The 21,709-nt window shown below is 36.9% G+C and overlaps 1 protein-coding gene and 1 pseudogene across 10 annotated transcripts in view; both read right to left on the reverse strand.

Moving 5' to 3' along the window:
- The window catches only part of FAM13A (family with sequence similarity 13 member A), a 340,103-nt gene that overhangs the window by 63,016 nt on the left and 255,378 nt on the right, over window positions 1-21,709 (reverse strand). For all 10 annotated transcript variants that reach the window (XR_009008361.1, XR_009008360.1, XM_057546846.1 and 7 more), the window contains 2 exons: window positions 5,163-5,204; window positions 2,429-2,608 (listed from right to left, as the gene is read on the reverse strand). Coding sequence is in view for 8 of the 10 variants with exons in the window: in XM_057546846.1 (XP_057402829.1) it covers window positions 2,429-2,608; window positions 5,163-5,204 (222 nt within the window). In the remaining 2 variants the exon portion in view is untranslated. The remainder of the gene's footprint in view (window positions 1-2,428; window positions 2,609-5,162; window positions 5,205-21,709) is intronic.
- LOC102997992 (protein BTG1-like) lies at window positions 9,077-13,808 on the reverse strand (annotated as a pseudogene).

Genomic DNA, 21,709 nt, shown 5'->3' on the forward strand with positions numbered 1-21,709 from the left:
CTATATGTACCACATCTTCTTTATCCATTCATCTGTTGATGGGCACTTAGGTTGCTTCCATGTCCTGGCTATTGGAAATAGTGCTGCAGTGAACATTGTGGTATATGTCTCTTTTTGAATTATGGTTTTCTCAGGGTATATGCCCAGTAGTGGGATTGCTGGGTCATATGGTAATTCTATCTTTTAGTGTTTTAAGGAACCTCCATACTGTTCTCCATAGTGGCTGTATCAACTTACATTCCCACCAACAGTGCAAGAGGGTTCTCTTTTCTCCACACCCTCTCCAGCATTTATTGTTTGTAGATTTTCTGATGATGCCCATTCTAATGGTGTGAGGTGATACCTCATTGTAGTTTTGATTTGCATTTCTCTAATAATTAGTGATGTCAAGCAGCTTTTCATGTGTGGCCATCTGTATGTCTTCTTCGGAGAAATGTCTATTTAGGTCTTCTGCCCATTTTTTTGATTGGGTTGTTTGTTTTTTTGATATTGAGCTTCATGAGCTGTTTGTATATTTTGGAGATTAATCCTTTGTCAGTTGCTTTGTTTGCAAATATTTTCTCCCATTCTGAGGGTTGTCTTTTCGTGTTGTTTATGGTTTCCTTTGCTGTGCAAAAGCTTTTAAGTTTCATTAGGTCCCATTTGTTTATTTTTGTTTTTATTTCCGTTACTCTAGGAGGTGGATCAAAAAAGATCTTGCAGTGGTTTATGTCAAAGAGTGTTTTTCCTATGGTTTCCTCTAAGAGTTTTATAGTGTCCGGTCGTACATTTAGGTCTTTAATCCATTTTGAGTTTATTTTTGTGTATGGTGTTAGAGAGTGTTCTAATTTCATTCTTTTCCATGTAGCTGTCCAGTTTTCCCAGCACCACTTATTGAAGAGGCTGTCTTTTCTCCACTGTATAGTCTTGCCTCCTTTGTCACAGATTAGGTGACCATAGGTGCGTGGGTTTATCTGTGTAGCCTCTGTTCACTTTTGACCTTACCCTGCCGTGCTCCTCCCCGGCCCGCCCCAGGTACCCACCGCCACCAGGACCACTGTCCAGTTTTGTTCTACCACGCTCACTACCGCTTCCAGCCTCTGCTTGCTATGCCTCTGTCCACACAACGAGGGTGGAAAGCACAATGTCATGACACACTAAGGATTTTAAAAATGCAGTGTTGCTACATCCTGTGTGGCAAAAAATGAGGCAGAGGCTAAGAACAGTGTTAGATGAATAATTGGTACTTGCTGTATTAACACAATATAGGCGACACAGACTAATTATATACCTAAACACTTTCTATAAAGCTTAGTCAGTAGCTAATTTTAAATGTAAATATGTCCCGTATTATAATTTTCCTATTTTCTAAAGGAAATATTACAGCACCCCCTCCTATCCACCAGCTCTAAGACAAATATTTTTTAAAACGTGCTGCTTATACCACTTGGAAAGTCAGTGGGTTATATTACTGATACTTTTTAATTTCTAAAATTACATTTGTTAATATAGCTCTTAAATACCTTTATAATGTACAGCATGGAATTTATTTATACTATTTATCTTTTGTATTTTCTTTAAGCAAAGAGAAGTTGCTTTTTTTCCATCAACATTTTGATGTAGATTATGAGTCCAGGTGAAAAGGAACGAGGCAAACTAGGGCTTGGTTTAGTCTTTAACATTTAATAAGAATTTCAAAATAATAACTTTATAGAGACTAAATGCTACAGTAGATAAAACTTTCAGGAAAAATATGGGACTATATTATATATAAATTTATTTTCCTTAACAATTTAAATCATGATTATTCAATAAGATGAATGGTAATTATTCATTTGTATTTTATCAAATCTTTTAATGGAGAATAAAATTTGTTGTAATACTCTTCTTGAAATTCATGCTGAGAGAATGCCTTAAAATTAGTCATTATAATAATAAAGAACTCAAGCATTTCCTCTTTTGTTAGACTTAAGCTCAACCTTTCTTCTAGTAAAACATCATCAACTGGCAGAGCATGACAGTAATATTCTGGTATTCAATCAGGTCAAAATAGTAGGGAAATCTGCTGGCTCATAAGCAAGTCTAATAGCCAACTGAATGTTGTCTAACAAGGAAAAAAACCACCTCTGGACAGGCATGTGGCAATTTTCTCCTCCAGTGGTTCAGGATCCCTCTAAATATTGACAAGATATTCATGAGGAAGCCATGAAATGTATTAAATCAGAGGTGACTTCCCATAACATACAAAACATCTAGACGAAAAGGAAATACTTATTCAACCACTTATGAATTTCCAAATGCTAGCCAAGTTTAGAAGGGTCAAAATGAAAACTTAAAATTTTAACCTGAGTACTGAAACGAGAGTGTCTATAACACAGTCACTAGTTCGGGTGTATATTTTTAAAAGAAGAAGAGCAAATGCAAACAAGAAGTACCAATGCCAACTCACACGTCGCTGCCATGTCGAACTTCATCCTGCTCCTCAGACTGGCGTCGCCGCTGTTTGGTGGATGTGGAGAAAGACGCTGGTGATGTTCCAGATTCTGAGTCCTCTGAACTTTGGCCTCCAGAGCTATTGACATCCAAAAGATGTTGTTCTACAGCTGACCGGATGGTTCTTTCTAAGAGCCTGGTAAAAAAGAATGCAGAGTCAATCAAGCAATGAAACTTATCAATAACTGCGTTTAAAAATATGTCCCCATACACAGAAAACACACTGGTGGTTGCCAAGGGGGAAGAGGCTGGGGGAGGGATGGAGTGGGAGGCTGGGGTCAGCAGATGTAAGCTTTTACATATAGAATGGAGAAACAACAAGGTCCTACTGTACAGCACAGGGAACTGTATTCAGTATCCTATGATAAACCATAATGGAAAAGAATATGAAAAAACTGTATTCAGTATCCTATGATAAACCATAATGGAAAAGAATATGAAAAAAGAATGTATGTGTATATATATATGTATAACCGAATCACTTTGCTGTACAGCAGAAATTAACACCACATTGTAAATCAACTATACTTCAATAAAAAAAAAGTCCCCGTAATATTGGAAATATCAGCATTTTCCATGGAACATCTACTACAGCTTCATGAGCAAAGACAGCATGAGGCATTAATCCCCAAATATTTGCGCTGTGTATTAAAAACAAAGCTACACAGAACAAATTCCACCAATGTGATAATTGTGTTTTCCATCTTTGTGAGTCCAGGATTACTGAAACACTCACAGCAGGTCTAGCAACAATTATAGGAGGCATTCAGGAAATAAAGATCATTTAATATAAGGCAGAATGAGGAAAGATTTTTTTCCTCATAGAATAATAATGGACCTATTCTTACAAAGGTGAGTTTCTTCCAGATTTATACCAGTTCTGCAGAGGAAGACAGTATGATTTACGAAGCAAATTGGCACAAATGATTTTATGATGCCTATTAACTCTTTGGAATCCCTTTAAGATAAAATTATATAGGCAATAATGCTATTAAAAAAGAACACCTTACCAGAGCAATTACTCCTCATAACAGAATGGTAAAATCTTTCGGAACCTCTATTCAATTAAGTTGTAATATATATGATTGAAGCTGTATTCATGCAAACACCCCAATGTATATTACTGGAGATGGAAGGATAGATTTACTTTGTTCAACCTGAAGAAAACAGGTAAGCTCAGGGGCTAAAAAGAGTGCATGATAAGACAGATGAGGTATCATTTTTAAAGCTATATAATCTTTCAATGTGTCTAAACCCATTTTTATCACTTCATTATTTAATTCTGAATAAGCAGGCATGAAAAATTCTAAACTGACACTCCTCAAAGCATGTTTTCCTTCACTTGAAAAAAGGATCACATCCAAACTCATCAAATTGTATACATTAAGTTTGTGTATAGTTTTTTGTATATATACCTCAAAAAAGCTGTTAAAATTTTTAAAAACCACATACATTTAAAAAAAATGGTCAGATTGAGAAGCACATGCAGTTAAATAAAATGAGTTTTGAAAATTTAAGAACTTTAGATTTTCCTAATGTAGTTTTATAATAGAGACTCATAGCAATTTCATTAAAACTATTTTACATCAATGAGCAAGTACGGAATGACTAGGCATTAGAACTTTAGTATCTAGAACTCTACATCCCAACAATTTGAGATTACCTAATAGTGGTACATAGGAAAGTGAATAAATTAATACATACATGCATACCAAAGCCACACCTTTTCCAAACGTTACACAAGACATATAAGAAGTAAAGGTCATTAGGAAACAGACAAGAACACATCTGTCTTGGTATAATTCTGGAATCTCTTTAAAATTCACAAAGATAAAAGCCGTCAAACCTGCCCTCTGAGTGCTTCCTCACATAACAAGGAAGGGAAAAAAAAAAAATCCCAACTCATCCTATTAGAGCCTAATTCATACCAATTAGTGTTCCTTCTAATTCTTTTCTCTTCTTCCTTATCACACATCCTCCCCTCCTCCTCCACCTGATCCCTGCTCATGGAAGATGCTCCAGAAGGCCCACCCAGGTCCCAGCAATGTCATAGGGGTAAAAGCACAATGACCAGGCAGGGGTACAGAGCTGAAGTTTAGATTTTAAGTCTAAGTGCGGTTGGTCGTCTTAGGAGGAAAAAGACATGCGATGGACATAATTCACAGAGCAGTGCCCCTGCCCTGTGGAAAAAGGACTTGCTGCCATCACTCATTTGCCTCCTTTTCTGTGTCCTGTCAGACTGTAAAGGCCCCAAAGGCAGAGCACGAGCCTTATTTGACATTAGACACCTAACACTACGCTTGGCATACAGCAGGCACTCCATAAATGGAGGCTGATTCAAACGAACAAAGGAAGAAGTAAAATACACGGTTCATATTTCCACCGTTAATGGCAAGACACCTCCCAAAGCACACAGACTGCTTTGCACGTATTAACTGACTGACACGATTTTGACTAAAATCAACAGAAAATCTCGTATGTTCACACGGCTGAGGGGTCTTCAGTCGCACACCCACACAGAAGCTCAAATAGGAACACTTCTTATTTAGTCTTCTCCTCTGGGTGGTTTTAAAAACCATCATTGGTTGCTTATTATATTAATCTTCCAATGCTATACACCATTAGAAAAGCTTTTTTACTGTTTAATACATGAGAGGAGGGGAAAAAAGCCCAAAATCCGGATCACTTACTCTCCCGTTGCCGACACATTGCTGACTTGGGATACGTGGGCACTGTAGAAAAGAAGCAAAAGAAAGGAAGCCAGGTTAGACAGAGGACCAGAGACTGCGAATCCAACATGTGAGGGCATTCCGGGCTCAAAGTATTAGCCAGGCCCTGAATGACCCTCACATGACATTTAATTATCCACTGACGGATGCTGATTTTCACCGGTCTCTAGATTAGAGATGGCCCTGGGTGCATATTCCCAAACAGCTTTTTTTCTCCATGTTAAGATGTCCATGACAGATAGTTTCAAAAGTGACCCCTGAAAACCATCTCTGCCTCTCAGACTACTGCCATGGCCCTAGTCTGGGGTCTTTGAATTTTCCCCAAATGTTAATACGATTGCTGCCGACTGCTTTCCTGCTACCAACTCCCCCATCCCTGCTCTCTGCAACCCAAGCCTGTTCCCTCCTGCCCCACTCCCTCCAGACCTGCAGACAGAAGCATCTTCCTAAAACTGCTCTGAACATGAAGCAGGGGCCACAGGGGACAGAGAACAAGGAACAAACACTGTTTTCTACACGACTCTAACTGAGCCACATTTTCTGCCTAAGTTCCTCAAGATGGAAAATACCTCAAGCTCTATAATGTTTCATCTTAACACCTAATTTATAGCCCTTTTATTGAGCATTTATAAATTTCCTCTAACCTTCCCATTTTCTCCAAAGCCTGAATTCCTTCGAAAGTATTAAAAACTAGTCAATAAAAAAAAAAAGTAGTCCATATAAAACGGAATGGTGAAATGAGAGAGCACTATCTGATTAGCACATTTCAGAACTTCACCCTTTTGCCTCCATTCTACTTTCATATAAGCACAGTGTGGGTCGAGGCTGGCATCTGTTTTAACCATATCAGTGTGAGTACTTTCTTACATTCTGCCCTGTAGTGCTTAATTGGCTTCTAAATCAAGATTCAAAAGCATCTATGTTGAAAATGAGATTTAAAAAAAAAACCTTCAGTGCATGTCAAACTACAGTTTTGCCTAATAGATCTAACAGTTCTCCCATTTTTACTTTCTTCTTTGTAGAAGACACCTGAAGAAAATAAAAGCTGTTAATGACCAATACTAATGGTTGCCTTTCAATCACTCCAAGAATCCTCACTTATATGACAGAATTTTCAGCATGTGAATGTGTTGCTTTGGAATCATCTGTCGAGTTTTTCTTCCATGTACATGTATATGTATATCTCATCCCTTTCCATTTAGAACCTAAGTGCTTCAAGGGATTATATAATATTTCTCATTTTCTTTCATGACAATACCTACGAATACCACCAGCACCATACCCAGCACAGTACTCATTATCCCAGAGGTGATCAACAGACACTCACTCTTTAACCCCAGAGAATTCCTTTAGCTAAAGGCGTAGCTCTTTGTCATGGTCACAAACCACAGCCAAGTCCCAGAAAAACTGCATAAAAGAGTGCTATTGTTCACAAGGGAAATGTATGAGAAGAATCTTCATTAATAAATGAATGAACAAATAAATAAACCCGCATGCTTACTGAGTGCTCACTATGTTTCAGACATTGTGCTTACTTTGTTTACATAGCTTTTCTCATTTACTGTTTACAATAACCCCATGAAGTAGGTACAATTGTGTTCTTTTCCCTATTTTCAAATGAAGAGGTTAGAGGGGTTAAGTCACTCACAATCATAGAGCCAAGAAGTAGATGAGCTGAGATTTGAACCAAGAAAGTTTTAGCTTAGAGTCTAAGCTCCTAATCACTACACTCGACTTTCTGAATCCGTCACTCACTAGAAGAAACACTCTCTAGAGTCATCTTCCTATATGGAGGCCTGGACTTAGGTATTTAACTTTGCTTTTAATTACAACCATTTCTGCCTCACAATACCTGCTATTCATAGAGGTTCCCAGGTTACATAACCAACAATAAATCCTTTGCTGTTCTCTGTCCTGAGCTGGAACAGGTAGTCCCTGCTTTTGATGCTTGTGGCTCACCCTCTGTAAATTCAACACTGTATAATTAACTCCTGCACTCCACTTCTCATGCAGTTACACAACCTTGGTTTTGGGAGCAGGGGCCCATTTGAATAATGACTCCGGGAGAACATACAGGCGGGAAAAGAATACAGACCTGCTAGATACTAAGAACATGCCAAAGACATACAAATATAATCAGCCAATCAGTCAGCCATGCCATCTCAGAATGAAGAGATGTACCTTCCTCTCCTCCCTTCCATACACTTTTGACCTGAACTTCTTTTTGCTTATTAAAGCACACACCGATATTTTTATGTTCCTTTTGGGGTGGGGGGGTGGGGTAAAGAGGAGAAGATAAAAAGAGGTGAGGAAGAAAGAGACACGAAAATGACAACAAATGGGACCAGGTTCTGAGATTCCTAACTCTCTGAGTAAGTGCTTCTCAAACTCTAACGTGCACCAGAATCACCCGGGATCTTGTTCACACACAGATTCTGATACAGTAGGTCTAGGTCTAGGAAAGGGGAAGCTGAGATTTTGTATTTCTAACACATTCCCCAGTGATTCTGATGCTGTTGATTTGTGGAAGACATTGATTAGCAAGGTTCCAAATTCTTGCAACTAAAATTCTTTTAGACTTCAGTGACTTAGATATCACAATTGCTATTTTTAAAGATTCTGAGTTATGAAGGTATGATTTGGAAAACATATGCTAATTGGAATGAATAAAACGCAATACATCAAAATTTCCCTCAGAGCTTAAAGAAAAATGATCTGAGCCATCTAAATCAGTCTTAAAGAGCCTTTCTCAGAATGCAAAATAAATGAATAAATCAATAATAAGACTAAGTAATTAAACCATATTGATTTTTGTTAATACATTTATCTTAGGTCAAATTTATATTTTTGGGTTTTTGTAATAGGCCTTTGGAATTTTTGGTATTACTTAATGTGTCCATACTTCCATGCTTTTAAAATAGAATTTTTCTAAAGGAAGTATTCTTTTTTTTAAATGCCAAGAAACAATTTATTATAGAGAGAAGAAAAATCTCTCATCCAAAATACAGAAATCTGTACGACTCTGCCACAATCAATACACATGAACTGTACAAATTCACACCAGTTCATAATTTACCAAACAAACTATGACTAACAAGGTTCACAAAATAGATGGTAGTTTATGGAAAAGACTTTTCCCCAATTAAGTACAAGGAAAGTTACAAACCAGACCTCCACTTTCTAAAAATAAGCAGTATACGCAGTCTTAGAAAACTACAAGCCAGCAAATGTACAGAGAGCTGGGCGGTGCTAACACCACACTTGAGACAGTGCCTTTTTAAGGGTCTTTTTCAAAGCCTGTTGCCACTGCAGATTCTGGTCACTTGCTACTTTCAAAGCCAAAAACACAACACAAGGTCTGACCATTTCCCCAGGTCATACTTCCTAGTTTGTCTTATGTACATTTATACATATTTAAGTGCTAGGTAAAAGTCTTGTCATAAAATTTCCAGCACTACCATGTTTAAAATGTTGAGCTTTCCTGTTGAGCTGCCAAAAAGGATAACAACTTTAAGTGTCATAGTGCAAATTTTCTCTGCAAGTTCTACTGCAGAGAAAGGTTCTTTGAGATACAGATTTGCGTTAAAGGGACTGATGTAAAAATTTAGGCATCATGTCTGGGAGAAACTGAAACCACCCTAGGACTTCACTCCCTTGCAGATAAGGTGATCCTTTACTTGGACGCACAGGCGATTAAATCATTGAAAGGTACTGTCCAAACTATGGCACTGTCACTTAAAAAATTTTTTTGACCACTCTATCTTGTGCCTGTGACATGGTTTAAATTCCATAATCTATCTCCCAAGAGGAGCCCACCCAAAGCAAGTATCAAGTTTATCCATCCATTATAAGACGATCCATCCATAGACTATATCTTAACCTGATACGGTCATTACACTGTAGTGTTTGGAAGGGCTTGTTCTGTCCAAGAGGAGTTCCTCCTTGCAGCTGATTCTGCTGTCTACCGTTTGCACGTTGGTGCTGTTTTGGGTGCTACCTCCTGCTGGTGAGGCTTCGTGCAGCACACAGGTGGTACCAACCTCTGCAGTTCTGCAGGACACTTCGTAAGGGTCAAGCCAGGGTGTGAGTTCACTTGGGAGACGCCTGCACAGCTCCTGACCGCTCAGCCCAATCCGCTGTGCTGGCCTGTCCGATGAGAGGATCTATTTTACGGTTGATGCGGACACAACGGTAACCCGATCCCTTGCAGGGCTTTTCTGGGAACCAGGGATGTTTCTAATGTTCTGCCAGCAACTCCTGCAGGCTCCGGCCGAAGGTCTGCAGCTGTCGCTCGCTCGTGAGCCCCTTGATGCGGAGGAACTTGGAGACAAAGGCCTCCTTGGCTGCCATCTCGCCTATCACGGTGCTGGCCCGGGTGTAGAAGGGATGCGCGGGGTCGGCCCGGGCTCCTTCACAAGTCAGAGGGCTGAGAGAGAGAGAGGGAGGGAGGGAGGGGCGGACGGCTACGCTTTTTCTCCTTTCTTTATAGTAAAAAAGTTATTTTCGAGCCAGGAGGCGGCCAGAGAGAGGAAGGGACGAGCGACCGCGAGCTGGTCACAGCGCCCGGACCTCCCAGGACGCCGCGGCCTCTGGCTCTGCAGCCTCCGAAGCTCGCAACAGTTGCATTTCCAGCTCCGAGGGGCCTAAAGAAAGTATTCTGAAAAGAGAACGTTTTGCGTTGGGAATCAGAAAAGTGAAGTTCTGGTCTTGGCTTTGCAGTTCATTAGCTGCAATCACAGTCACATTGTTGGTTAGCTTGTCTGCTTTGGGTTGGTTTCTTCATACAGAAAATGAAAGCCTTGGTTCGTGATCTCTGTGATTTTCTTTTAGCTCTAAAAGTTTATGACTATCTCAGTTTCAAGTTTATTGCCCTAAAGTTTAAATCATTACAAAAGCTTATAACTGCATATTTAGTTTTATGACAGTGTCAGTCATAGTTAGGGTTTATCAGATACCAAAATGGCTTTGGTCAGGTATCCAATCACCTCCATAGTTCCTGTGGGATGTGCTTAACAATTCATCAATAACAAGATTTCTAAGAATATTTAATGTCAGAAATAGGGCCTGCTTCCATTGCTATCATCAGCTCATGGAGGTAATGTTAAGACACTAACAAAAAGACAATAAGCAAATAGGCTAAAGTGAAAGATAATGATTTTCTTCATCTACATGTAGCTTGTTTTCTATCCCCTGCAGAGAGCTAAGAATAATGATTTTTTTTCAGAGCACTTGACTGATTTGCTAAGAAAATCTCTTACTTATGCAGTGTAAACACCTGAATATGGAAGAATTCATTTCCTAATGTTGATAAAGCAAGTATTCAAAACTAAAATAAAGAAGCAGACTCAGCATTATGGTCAATTTCATTACCCAAGCCTACTTAAGTGATGATGCAAATGAATGTCCTCCTGGTACGGTCATTCAAAACAGATTCTGAGCCTACTCTGAAAGGTATTCTATGACATAGTTAAATATATTTAGTCTTTATTTCTAGTAGCAAGACACTTCCATAAAGTGATTATGCTCAGAAATACTAGTCTATAAAATTTGCATGTGATAAGATGCACAGAATGCCTATTGACAAGTGATTCTCTTACTAGACCTCTTGATTTGAAATAAAGAAATCTTTCAAATCTACTGAAACTAGACATCTTGAAGAAGGACGTGTTCTCTTTTATCTATCTGTTCTCTTACTTCAGTATATTCTCTTTTCAGTGGTGTATAAAATGCTGCCCGTAAAATATTGTGTTAATAGGAACCATTAGGTCTAACAGAATTATCCTTTTTCTCTAGGAGATAATATTTACATTCAATTTTTTTAATGAGTAAGAATTTAAAAGACAATTATGTGATGTTTGTTTAAGCCTCAGGATGAGGATCCAGTAACTAATCGTCAAACCAGAATGAAACTCTTAATTTGTTTATTTAACAGAATACGGCATTTTTAGTATCATCTTAAAATACTAAAAGTTGATACACAGTGTCAACATTATAAGATGACTGTACCACTATTTCCTTGTAACTGTATAATGAATTTGTAAATTAAAACATTTTCATGATTTTTAGTTCAATTCTCTACAGTGCCATAAAACAAATACACTCAGTCCTCAATATTTATTCACTTTGTTTTAACTTTTAGTTATGATTATCACATGCAGAAATTTTAGGGAGCATTTACACGTATTTAAATTTTGACAAAAAATATTTATCCCCACATGTTTTTATTGAAACTCACATATACTATTCCTTTAAGTATTAGGACTGATTTGAAGAAACGAATTATTCTTCATTCCTATATCTTGATACTGTATTAAATATTTTCTAACAAATTAAACTGAGCCCATCAAAATGTCAAAATACATTTTGTACAGCTTCTTTTGGGCCCTAATTATGGGGGTTATCAGTTTCATATATTTAGAATGTTTTGCATAAAAAGAAATTCAGAGGTTTTTTTTAGTTTTTAGACTAAGGTCTTTATAAGGCAAAATTAAGAAATGAAATGGAGAGGTGACTATATATACTATACCCATTTATAGATGAGGAAATTGAGGTTCCGAGAGGTTTAGTATCTCACTCAAGTTTACACAGCTCTGATTCCATCTCATGTAATCTGGCTTCAGGTATGTCCTTAATAAAAACATAATCCTTATTCTCAAATAATGCTGCTATTCACATAAATCTTTGGCTACACATCTGTTTCTTTTCTTAGAATTAGAAGAGATTATTAAAAGTACTTTTTGCATTCACATGGAAATTTCTTCTCAAAACTTATGCTTTCCAGAAAACCTTTTATTTCATCTAGGTTTTCATGTTTATTAGCATAAAATTGCATGAAGTATTCTATAACCTTTAAAAAACTACTATACCCTCACAGCAAACTTCACTTCTGATTATTAGTATTGTCCCTTTTTTTTTTTTCTTAAGTTTACCAGAGGTTTTCTTTTTTATTATTTTCATTTTTACTCTCAAAGAATGAGTTCCTGGGTTCAAACATGAGTTCTGCTATTTTTATGTTTTCTTTTATTATTATTATTAAATCCTTTCAGGTTTCCAAGAAGTTGCTTTTCTTCCTTTTTATAACTTCTTATTCTGAATGTGTGGCTCGTTTACTTTCAATCTTTTTAAGAAGGTGAAGTTACTTCTTAAAAAGAGCTTAGATCTCATTCCACAAATTTTGATATGTACTTTTCCTCTTTTTCTTCCAAATAGTCTGTTTTTATTTCCTATTTGAATTTCTTCCTCCCTTTAGGAGAGTTTTCGTTGGTTGATTGGAAATTTTTTCTTAATTACACTGTGGTTAGAAGACAAGACTTAATATTTCTACTCTTTAAGAACTTTTAGAGATAGCTGAGTAATCTTTTAGAAAGTAGCAGGAATGCTTAAGCCCTATTTGTAGGTTGTAAAGTTTAGTATATGTGATGCTCCTATATTTTAAATCTTATTAATTTTATTAAATTCTCAGCGCTATTTATAAATTTTTTTTGTTATAGACATATTGTGCTATATATAAGTTCTATACTTCAAATGTGTTTGCATGTTTATCCTTGTTAACTTAAGAGTTTAAATTTATATGATTTGATACAATGCTAGTTTATACATACTTATTATTTTACCCTTTATATTTTTAGTATGGATTTTATCCAATAAATGTAAGTCTAGGTTTGTCCTGTTTAATGGATTTGGCTTTAAACTCTAGTTGTTCTGGTACTGATATTGCTATCTCTGCTTTCTTTCTGTTCATATTTATCAGAGATAAATCCTATATTATTAACCTTTCTGTGCTATTTTGTTTTAGGCATAGCTCTTTTGAGCAAAACATAGTTCAAGCAGTCATTTTAAAAAAAGTATTTTTAGCTTTTATCAAAGAATTTAATCCATTTACACTTATTGTCATAGGTGATACATTTGTTCTAGCTTTATGTTTTTGCTTTATGTTTTATAATTTTGGAGCTTCCTTTTCCTTTGATTTCTGTCTTTGCTCTTATCTTCTGAGGTGATTTGGGATATAGGAATCCTATGCACAATTCTACTAGTTGTTGCCTCTCCAACCCATACATCTGTAACTATTAAAACTGAAACAAAAACCTAAAAAACAAACCACCAAAAAAAACCCCTGAAACGCTTGACGCCTGCTTCTACTCTCCTACCTTCCATGCAAGATAAGAAATTTAGAATTTCATTACTTTCTTTGGCCCTCCACTAATAATTATAATCAGGTTTCTACTTCTTAATTAAAAAAATATTTTGGGGGATTCACCTCTCAATTAGCTGGGTATATATTAACACTGATTTCTATTTCTATTAGTATGGTTTCCTCCTTAGAATCATAATTTTCAGGTTGGCTTTCTGATCTCTGACTTTCATATCTAACATTATTTCTCTCACAGCTTTTTCTTTACCCTTTTCATTTTGGAAGAGCTTCTCAAGTTTCTCTCTCATCATGTACTTGATTTATTTTAAATACTTGCTGCTCTTTACTGCTTTCCAAAGTTTTAAAAATCTCTGCAAATATGTTTCTAGGCTTCTCTTTCCCTCATTTCAGCTGTTCTTGTGTGTCTCTAGCCTTTTAATTCTCAACTTATTCTCTCCTTACAGGTTCCTACTCATATTTCGAAGAGGTTGGTTATGTCCTTGAACATTTTTGGAGAAGATTAGCAAATATTACTTCTCAAGTTTTCCTCTGAATCATACAAAAAACAGTTTTCTGAAATCTGTTTCTACTCTGAGTCCTCAGAGCAAGTCATCCTTTCCCCTAGTTTGTAATTTCTCTTTATAGGTCCCAAATAGTTCTTCGTGTTTAGGGGTTCGTAAGGGGGAACAATCAATTCAGGCAGAGCCATTATCAAAAACCTGGCTGGGTATATTGTTCTGAGTTTATTTCATTGTTGCTTGGCCACAGGCAGATGACCCCTCTTGGATTTACACTTTAAAAGCCAGGATATGATTCTGCCCTTGAACAATCTACAATGCATACTTGAGTGGACTTGCTGTTTAGTCCAATTTATGATTAAGCTGGAGAATCAGAAACAAATTTGTAGTTTGTCTTTGTGCAGTGTACACTTGAAAGCATGCATTAAGTCCAGTAATCTTCCTGCCTTTATCCCTTTCTCAGATGCCTTTGTTAGGTAACTGAGCATCCCAGGGGGATACCTCCTCCTCTCTGTTGTTCTGTGTACTTAATGTTCTAGTCTCTAAATGGGAGGTGAAAAAGAATACAAAACTCAGCTCTGGATGGTTCAGAAAATAAGTTTCTGCTCAGTTGGGGGAATGTCACTTGCTTTTCTGGTCAGTGCAGTAGATACTGGAAGGAATCCAAGTCAGTTTCTTTTGCCTTCCTTCTCTCTTTGTGCTCACTATGTTGTTTAGATGATGAAACATGAAGCCTGCAAGGCGAAAATACGTTTCTCAGTTCATCTCCATTGATGACGTTGCCTTTGACTTACAGTTTTCTTCTTTTTTTAAAAAATAAATTTATTTATTTATTTATTTATTTTTGGCTGCGTTGGGTCTTTGTTGCTGCATGCAGGCTTTTCTCTAGTTGTGGTGAGCGGGGGCTACTCTTCGTCACAGTGTGTGGGCTTCTCATGGCAGTGGCTTCTCTTGTTGTGGAGCACAGGCTCTAGGCATGTGGGCTTCAGTAGTTGTGGCACACGGGCTCAGTAGTTGTGGCACGGGGGCTCAGTAGTTGTGGCTCGCGGGCTTAGCTGCTCCGTGGCATGTGGGATCTTCCTGGCCCAGGGCTCGAACCTGTGTCCCCTGCATTGGCAGGAGGACTCTTAACCACTGCACCACTAGGGAAGCCCCTACAGTTTTCTTCATCATTGTTATAAAATTGTCTCTAGTTTTTGTCTTTTATATCATCATTAGAATTTAAATGGGAAGCTGGGAGTAGTTATATCAGACAAAGCTAGTCTGCTTTTAACCTAGAGGTTTACATTTTATTAAAATCTTAAGTTCTTACAAACAGAAGTCTATAGGGAGGCAGGGAGAATGAAAAATGAAGCAGTAAGAGATCTAGACAGAATGGCTACAAAGGCATCATTTTCTACAAGTAAATTTCTCCTTTGCTTTTTCATGCAGTAAGAGATCTAGACAGAATGGCTACAAAGGCATCATTTTCTACAAGTAAATTTCTCCTTTGCTTTTTCATGCTGAGGAAAGATATGAAGAGAAGCATAAAAATATAAAAATTTATATAATTTATCTTTGTTTCTCAGTATAGCCTAAATATATGTTTAATATTTTAATTAACATTGATAGAATTAAACTCAGAATCTGTACTTCTCTCTTACTATGCAAAAAATATAACTGATTCTCAGATGTCAAGAACTCAGTATTGAATCCCTAAAGAATGGTATGATAAACAGTAGTAAAGTTTATAACCATTCTTCAGTATAAAATAATTATACTGTTGGTCTGGTTCAGTGATTTTCAGCCAAGGGTGTGCATCACTTTATGACACTTTTTCCCTCTAACTTTTTTATTGTCGTAAAATACACATAATACAAAATTTACCATCTTCATCATTTTTAAGTGTACATCCAGTGGCATTAAGTACATTCACATTGCTGCACAGCCCTCACCATCATTCATCTCTAGAACTCTTTTCATCTTGTGAAACTGAAATTCCTATTCTTAAACAATAACTCCTGAATCTCCCCTTTCACCAAGCCCCTGGCAACCACCCTTCTATTTTATGTCCCTATGAATTTGACTACATTAGGTATTTCATGTAAGTGGAATTTTACAGTATTTGTCTTTTTGTTATTGGCTTATTCCACTTAGTATAAATGTCCTCAAGGTTCATCCATGTTGTGTATGTGTTAAAAGTTCTTTCCTTTTTAAAGGCGGAATAATACTCCACTGTATAGTCTGCATTTTGTTTATCCATTCATCCATTGATGAACATTTGGGTTGCTTCCATCTTTTGGCTATTGTGAATAATGCTATTTTGACCATGGGTGCACAAACATCTCTTTGGGACCCTACTTTCAATTCTTTTGAGTATATACCCAGAAATGGAACTCCTGGATCATACGGTAATTCTAAGTTTAATTTTTTGAGGAACCACCTTTACTAATTTTGCTAGTGGCTGCAACATTTTACATTTCAACCAGGAATGCACAAGTGATTCAATTTCTTGTTATCTTTACCAATACTTGTTATTATTATTATTATTATTATTATTATTATTATCATAGTAGCCATCCAACTGGGTATGAGGTAGTGTCTCATCGTAGTTTTGATTTGTATATCCCTGATGATTAGTGATGTGGAGCATCTTTTCATGTGCTTATTGGCCATTTGTATATGTTCTCTGGAGAAATGCCAATTCAAGTCTTTTGCCCATTTTTTAATTGTGTTGTGTTTGTTTTTTGTTGAGTTTTAGGAGTTCTCTATCTGTTCTAGATATTAATCCCTTATCAGATATATGATTTGCAAATATTTCCCCCCATTTTGTGAGTTGCCTTTTTCTTCTTTTGATAATGTTATTTTTTTGATCATAAAATTTTAAAAAATTTAAAGAAGTCCAATTTATCTATTTTTTCCTTTTGTTTCCTGTGCCTTTGGTGTCACACCTAGGAAATCATTGCCAAATCCAATGTCATGGAGCTTTTGCCCAATGTTTTCTTCTAAGAATTTTGTAGTTTTAGCTCTTGTATGTAGATCTTTGATCTATTTTGAGTTAATTTTTGTATATGGTGTTAGGTAAGGGTTCATTAGGTAAGGGTTCAACTTCATACTTCTGCATGTGGATATCCGGTTTTCCCAGCACTATTTGCTGAAAAGACTGTTCTGTGACACTTTTTGAAAATATGGACACCCAGCCTACTTGAGACTCAGAATCTTGGCCAGTGAGACCCAGGCAACTTTAATGAGCTCCATATACTTCACACCATTAAGATAGTATTATCAAAAAATAGAAAAATAACAAATATTGACAAGTATGTAGAAAAACAGGACTCTTGTGCATTACTAGTGGAAATGTACTTAAAAATGTATAAGGTGGTAAATTTTATGTTATGTGTATTTTATTGCAATTGAAAAATAATTTAAAGTTGTTTAAATGGCAAATTTTATTTTATTTATATATTACCACCAAGAAAAAAAGAAAAAAGAGCTCCATAAGCAGAGGTGATGTATCTCCTCAGTTTAGAAATACTGTTGTAGTCAAAACGGACAAGGTAAAAACAATTTAAATATATAGTTATCTGTGTCTAAAGACACCCAAAATATCTAGCTGACTTTATCATCTTGGGGAAGAAAAATCAAGTAGATAATTAAATAAACAGCCTGCTTATTTGTTCTACTTTTTAGTTAGTAGCCTGAAACAGGCTTATAAACAAACACAATGTATGGTATGATACACTTCTCCAAACTATCCCATCTGATAATAAGAGCTTTTTACCTCAAAATGATAATTTAGAAAACATACATTATGCTTAAGGAGAAAAATAAACTATTAAAAATTTAATAATACTACCCCCCCGCCAAACAACAAACAGAAATTCTAGCACAAGTTGTTTGGAAAGGTAATCCCCAAAAAGCTATCTAAAGATGAGTTAGAAATAATTTTTCTACATATCAAGATAAGAGTGGTATGATATAATTCCCAGATCCCATCTAGTATCTATTTAAATCTGAATTTATCCAAAGCTAAATTTTTTCTTCAACATAAATTCTGCAGTAAAGACTTTCATAAAATTGATGCTTCCTGGAGTCTAAGAATAAAAAGTTAATAAAATCCTAAAGAATGAGTTTGTGTGCCAAACAGCTAATTTTGAAATAAATCTAATTGATGTTCCTGATTCAGGAAAATTAGAAAACATATGAGGGGGTGGGAGGGAGGTCTAAGAGGGAGGGGATATAGGTATACATGTAGCTGATTCACTTCATCATACAGCAGAAACTAACACAATATTGTAAAGCAATTATACTCCAATTAAAAAAAAAAAAGAAAAGAAAACATATGAAATACTGAAACTGACCCTAAGCAATTCCAAATCTGCTAAAATAGTAATTCAGCTTCAATTTGCATGATGAGTATTAAAACTTGGGCTGAAATTGATAAAGACTTAATTTCAAGGTTTCAGTGAAGCCCAAAATGAGAAGGGGAAAACAAGAGGATCAGTGCAGATGCTAGAAGACAAGTGTTAGGTAAGGAATGAGACACTACTCAGAGGCCAGGTGAGTTGTTTAGAGCCCAGTGAATAAAACTGGTTATAGGTATGCAGTCCCTGAAGCATAGATTCAGGATTTTCATAAAGCACAGGCAAAGACGGGTGCTAGGTATATGTAAAATTTAGGTATTCGTAAAAAAGGAATTCATGGGTCAAAGTTAGATGGGCTAGGATGAGGACAGGACCTGACCCTGGCCATAGGGAAGGTGAAGATAGTGTGGGGAGGTGGGAGCGAGCAGGTAGAGACGAGGAGGAATAGAAAGTGGAGATCAAGAACCCATCTCCCAGTGGAAATAACCACAGAAATCAAAACCTGGGCTTGGCAACACTGAAGACTTAGATAAATAGAAGTAGAACTAGCAACAGATCCCAACCGGATCTGACTGGATGCCACCAAAAGAATTCAGACAGCAGCGTGCATGCGGCACAGAAGAACACCTGCTGCAAGCTGCTTTCACACTGATCTGAGCAACTGAGGTAGGGGCTCCTTTTCCGGGATTCCAGCCTAGACTAGGACAGAGGCCAGGGTGTGGGCATCTTTGCCAAGCATGTTCTGCACCCTTAGCATGCAGGTTCGTGTTTATTTGCGGCAATCTCACTAAGGGTTTGGTATAACCGGTCCTTCCCTTTCATTCTCTTAATCACTTCAACAGGGCAGGTAATCTCTAAGGAGCATCTGGGGAACAATGACACCTACTGTTTGAGCTACTGTAGCTGCAGTAAACTTGCCACATGGGATGGTGGCAGGTGTAGATTTGTAGCTACTATTTCTTTCCTTTGCAAAAAAGGACAAATGGCTCTATGGTGAATTAGGTTAGGTTGGAGAAGTACTGGAATGAAAGAAGACAGAGTTCTTATCACAGAAGACTATTCATCTAGAATGAGAACATCTGAGTGCATGCCTATTTATAAGAGGCCTACCTTACTACAGAAAGGCCTGAAGGCAGTGGAAACGTACAGCAGACTAACATGTGGTTCAGCCGTAGATGTTAGAATAGCAATCACAGAAACCGCAATTCTACAGGGTGAACGGTGGAGCAAGGTAGTGACTGAAATGGCCCCTCTCGGCCTCTGTTCCTGTAACCGACCTCCCTACCCCCAGCCACAGGAAGGACCCTCTCTTGTTGCTATAAATAATGCACCTCGTCTCCACTCCAATTGCTGGATGCCTGTCTGATCTACTGTATCTGAGGTCCTTTACAGAGCAGCTATTCTCCTTCCTCTGAAATGGGAGGCCTGCTTTGCCCTCATCTTCTCTCTGTTTTGATTTGGTCTACCTGAAGACAGCCCACTCCCAAACTTGCAGCCACTGAGATTTGCCATTCTACCTTATGTCGGACCTCTCAGAATAAACCACAAAACGGAATACCCCTCCGTTAAATACCCCATCCCCTCTGCCTAGCTGCTTGTGGCTGAATCTACTTCTGGTGAAGACCCACCTCAGATGTGTCTCATCTCTTGATTGGGCCTTTCCTCCCCTGAAAAACCCGACCAATTAACACTGTCAACACATAATATTTAGTATTCAATATCCTTAGCCAGGGAAGATAGCATTTTGCCACTACCAATCATTTTTTACTTTTCAAAGGCACAGAAAAAATTATTTTGGATTTAAAAGAGCCAACTTAGTTTTTCATCATGTTAATCATCATTATGAAATTCATTAGTCATGTAATGGCTCCCCTTTTCTAACACTGCAGCAAAGGAATTATAATAAAGTTGGAGGGAAAGGAATAGAAGACAAGGACATTACAAAAATTTATTTAAAATGTTTAAGCATTCATTTGCTCTTACTAGAGGAAGCGCAAAAAAAAAAAAAAAAAAGTGCACTGATTTATAAATTAAATTATCAGTGGACATGTTTCTGTTTCTAGTCCCAAAATCTAGAACTTAGTCATAATCAACAATCATGTTTTCCTTTTTCTACTTGAATTCTGTACGCTAGATTAACTCAAGAAAAGTCAATCTCAAACCAGCCATGCAAATAATTTAAAAAAAAAGTTCATGTTTTATCAATAGATTCTCCCTATTTCATGTCAAGTGGGTAAGAAAAAAAGCTAAGTTAACTTGTACCAACCTAATTCTTACATAATTTTTAAGATTATCATGTAATGTTATTCAGAAAAAGAAACTACATTTGAAATTTTTAATTTCAGGCCAAATAATTACGAGTTTTGCATTTATGAAATATCTCCACTTAGTTTAAATTCCCCTCACATGAAAAGAATGCCTGCTGGTAACTTTTCCTTTCTCTGCAACTTTACCACTACTGTAAATGTGGGCTAGTATGCACATTCATTTTCTCCCCTACTTTGATCATATTTTAGTTTTTATGACTCTAAACATTGAAAGGTCAAATAGCTTCTATCGAGAGTTCAGTAAATATACTAATTTTCTTTACATTTTTTTGCTTTCATTTAGGAAGTACAGAATTTCTTTTTTCAAGACTACAGAATTACTCTAGATAATTACAAAATTTACAGTCTAAAACACAATTATGTGTATCTGAGGACTTACAACTTATAAGTCCATTTTCCCCATCTGCTTTTTAAAACAGTAGTAAAAATAAATAAATAAAATTCAATACTATGTAAAACATAGATTGATGCTACCCAGAGTAATAAAACTAAGACATTCAGAGAATAGTTTTCATTAGTTGTCATGATCTGGTGCTAGAGTCTTCTGTACTGTGTAAAACCTGATTTCCATTAATATATGATAATCATTTGTTTGATATTACTGTGTGTATTTACATAATGAGTACTAGCATCACTGTGTACCCAGCAAGGATGTCCTCATGGGTTTACAGTAATTGCACAGTCAAGACAGCCTATGAACCAGAATGTGCTGATTTGGTTGGCAGGAAACCAGGATGAAGCAAATGGACCACCATGTTGTCTCAAACTGAAACCTCAGATGTTCCCTGTCTTGCCACAAAGTGATTACGCAACAAGCTTCAAGTCGCTAAAGGGCAGAGCACTACTGCAAAGCAGTTACTTGGCCAAGCCTGACGCCCTATGACACATTTCGGAACTGTGGTGGTTGAATTAAAGTCTAAATCTAACACTGAGACTATTGCAACAAATCAGACTCAAAAACAAAATATTTATGTGATACCCTGACACTGCTTTTTTTTTTTTCCCACATCTTTATTGGAGTATAATTGCTTTACAATGGTGGGTTATTTTCTGCTGTATAACAAAGTGAATCAGCTATACGTATACATATATCCCCATATCTCCTCCCTCTTGCGTCTCCCTCCCACCCTCCCTATCCCACCCCTCTAGGTGGTCAGAAAAGCACCGAGCTGATCTCCCCGTGCTATGC

Source organism: Balaenoptera acutorostrata, chromosome 5, assembly GCF_949987535.1.
Source record: "Balaenoptera acutorostrata chromosome 5, mBalAcu1.1, whole genome shotgun sequence".
In the NCBI taxonomy this organism is placed as follows: Eukaryota; Metazoa; Chordata; class Mammalia; order Artiodactyla; family Balaenopteridae; genus Balaenoptera; species Balaenoptera acutorostrata.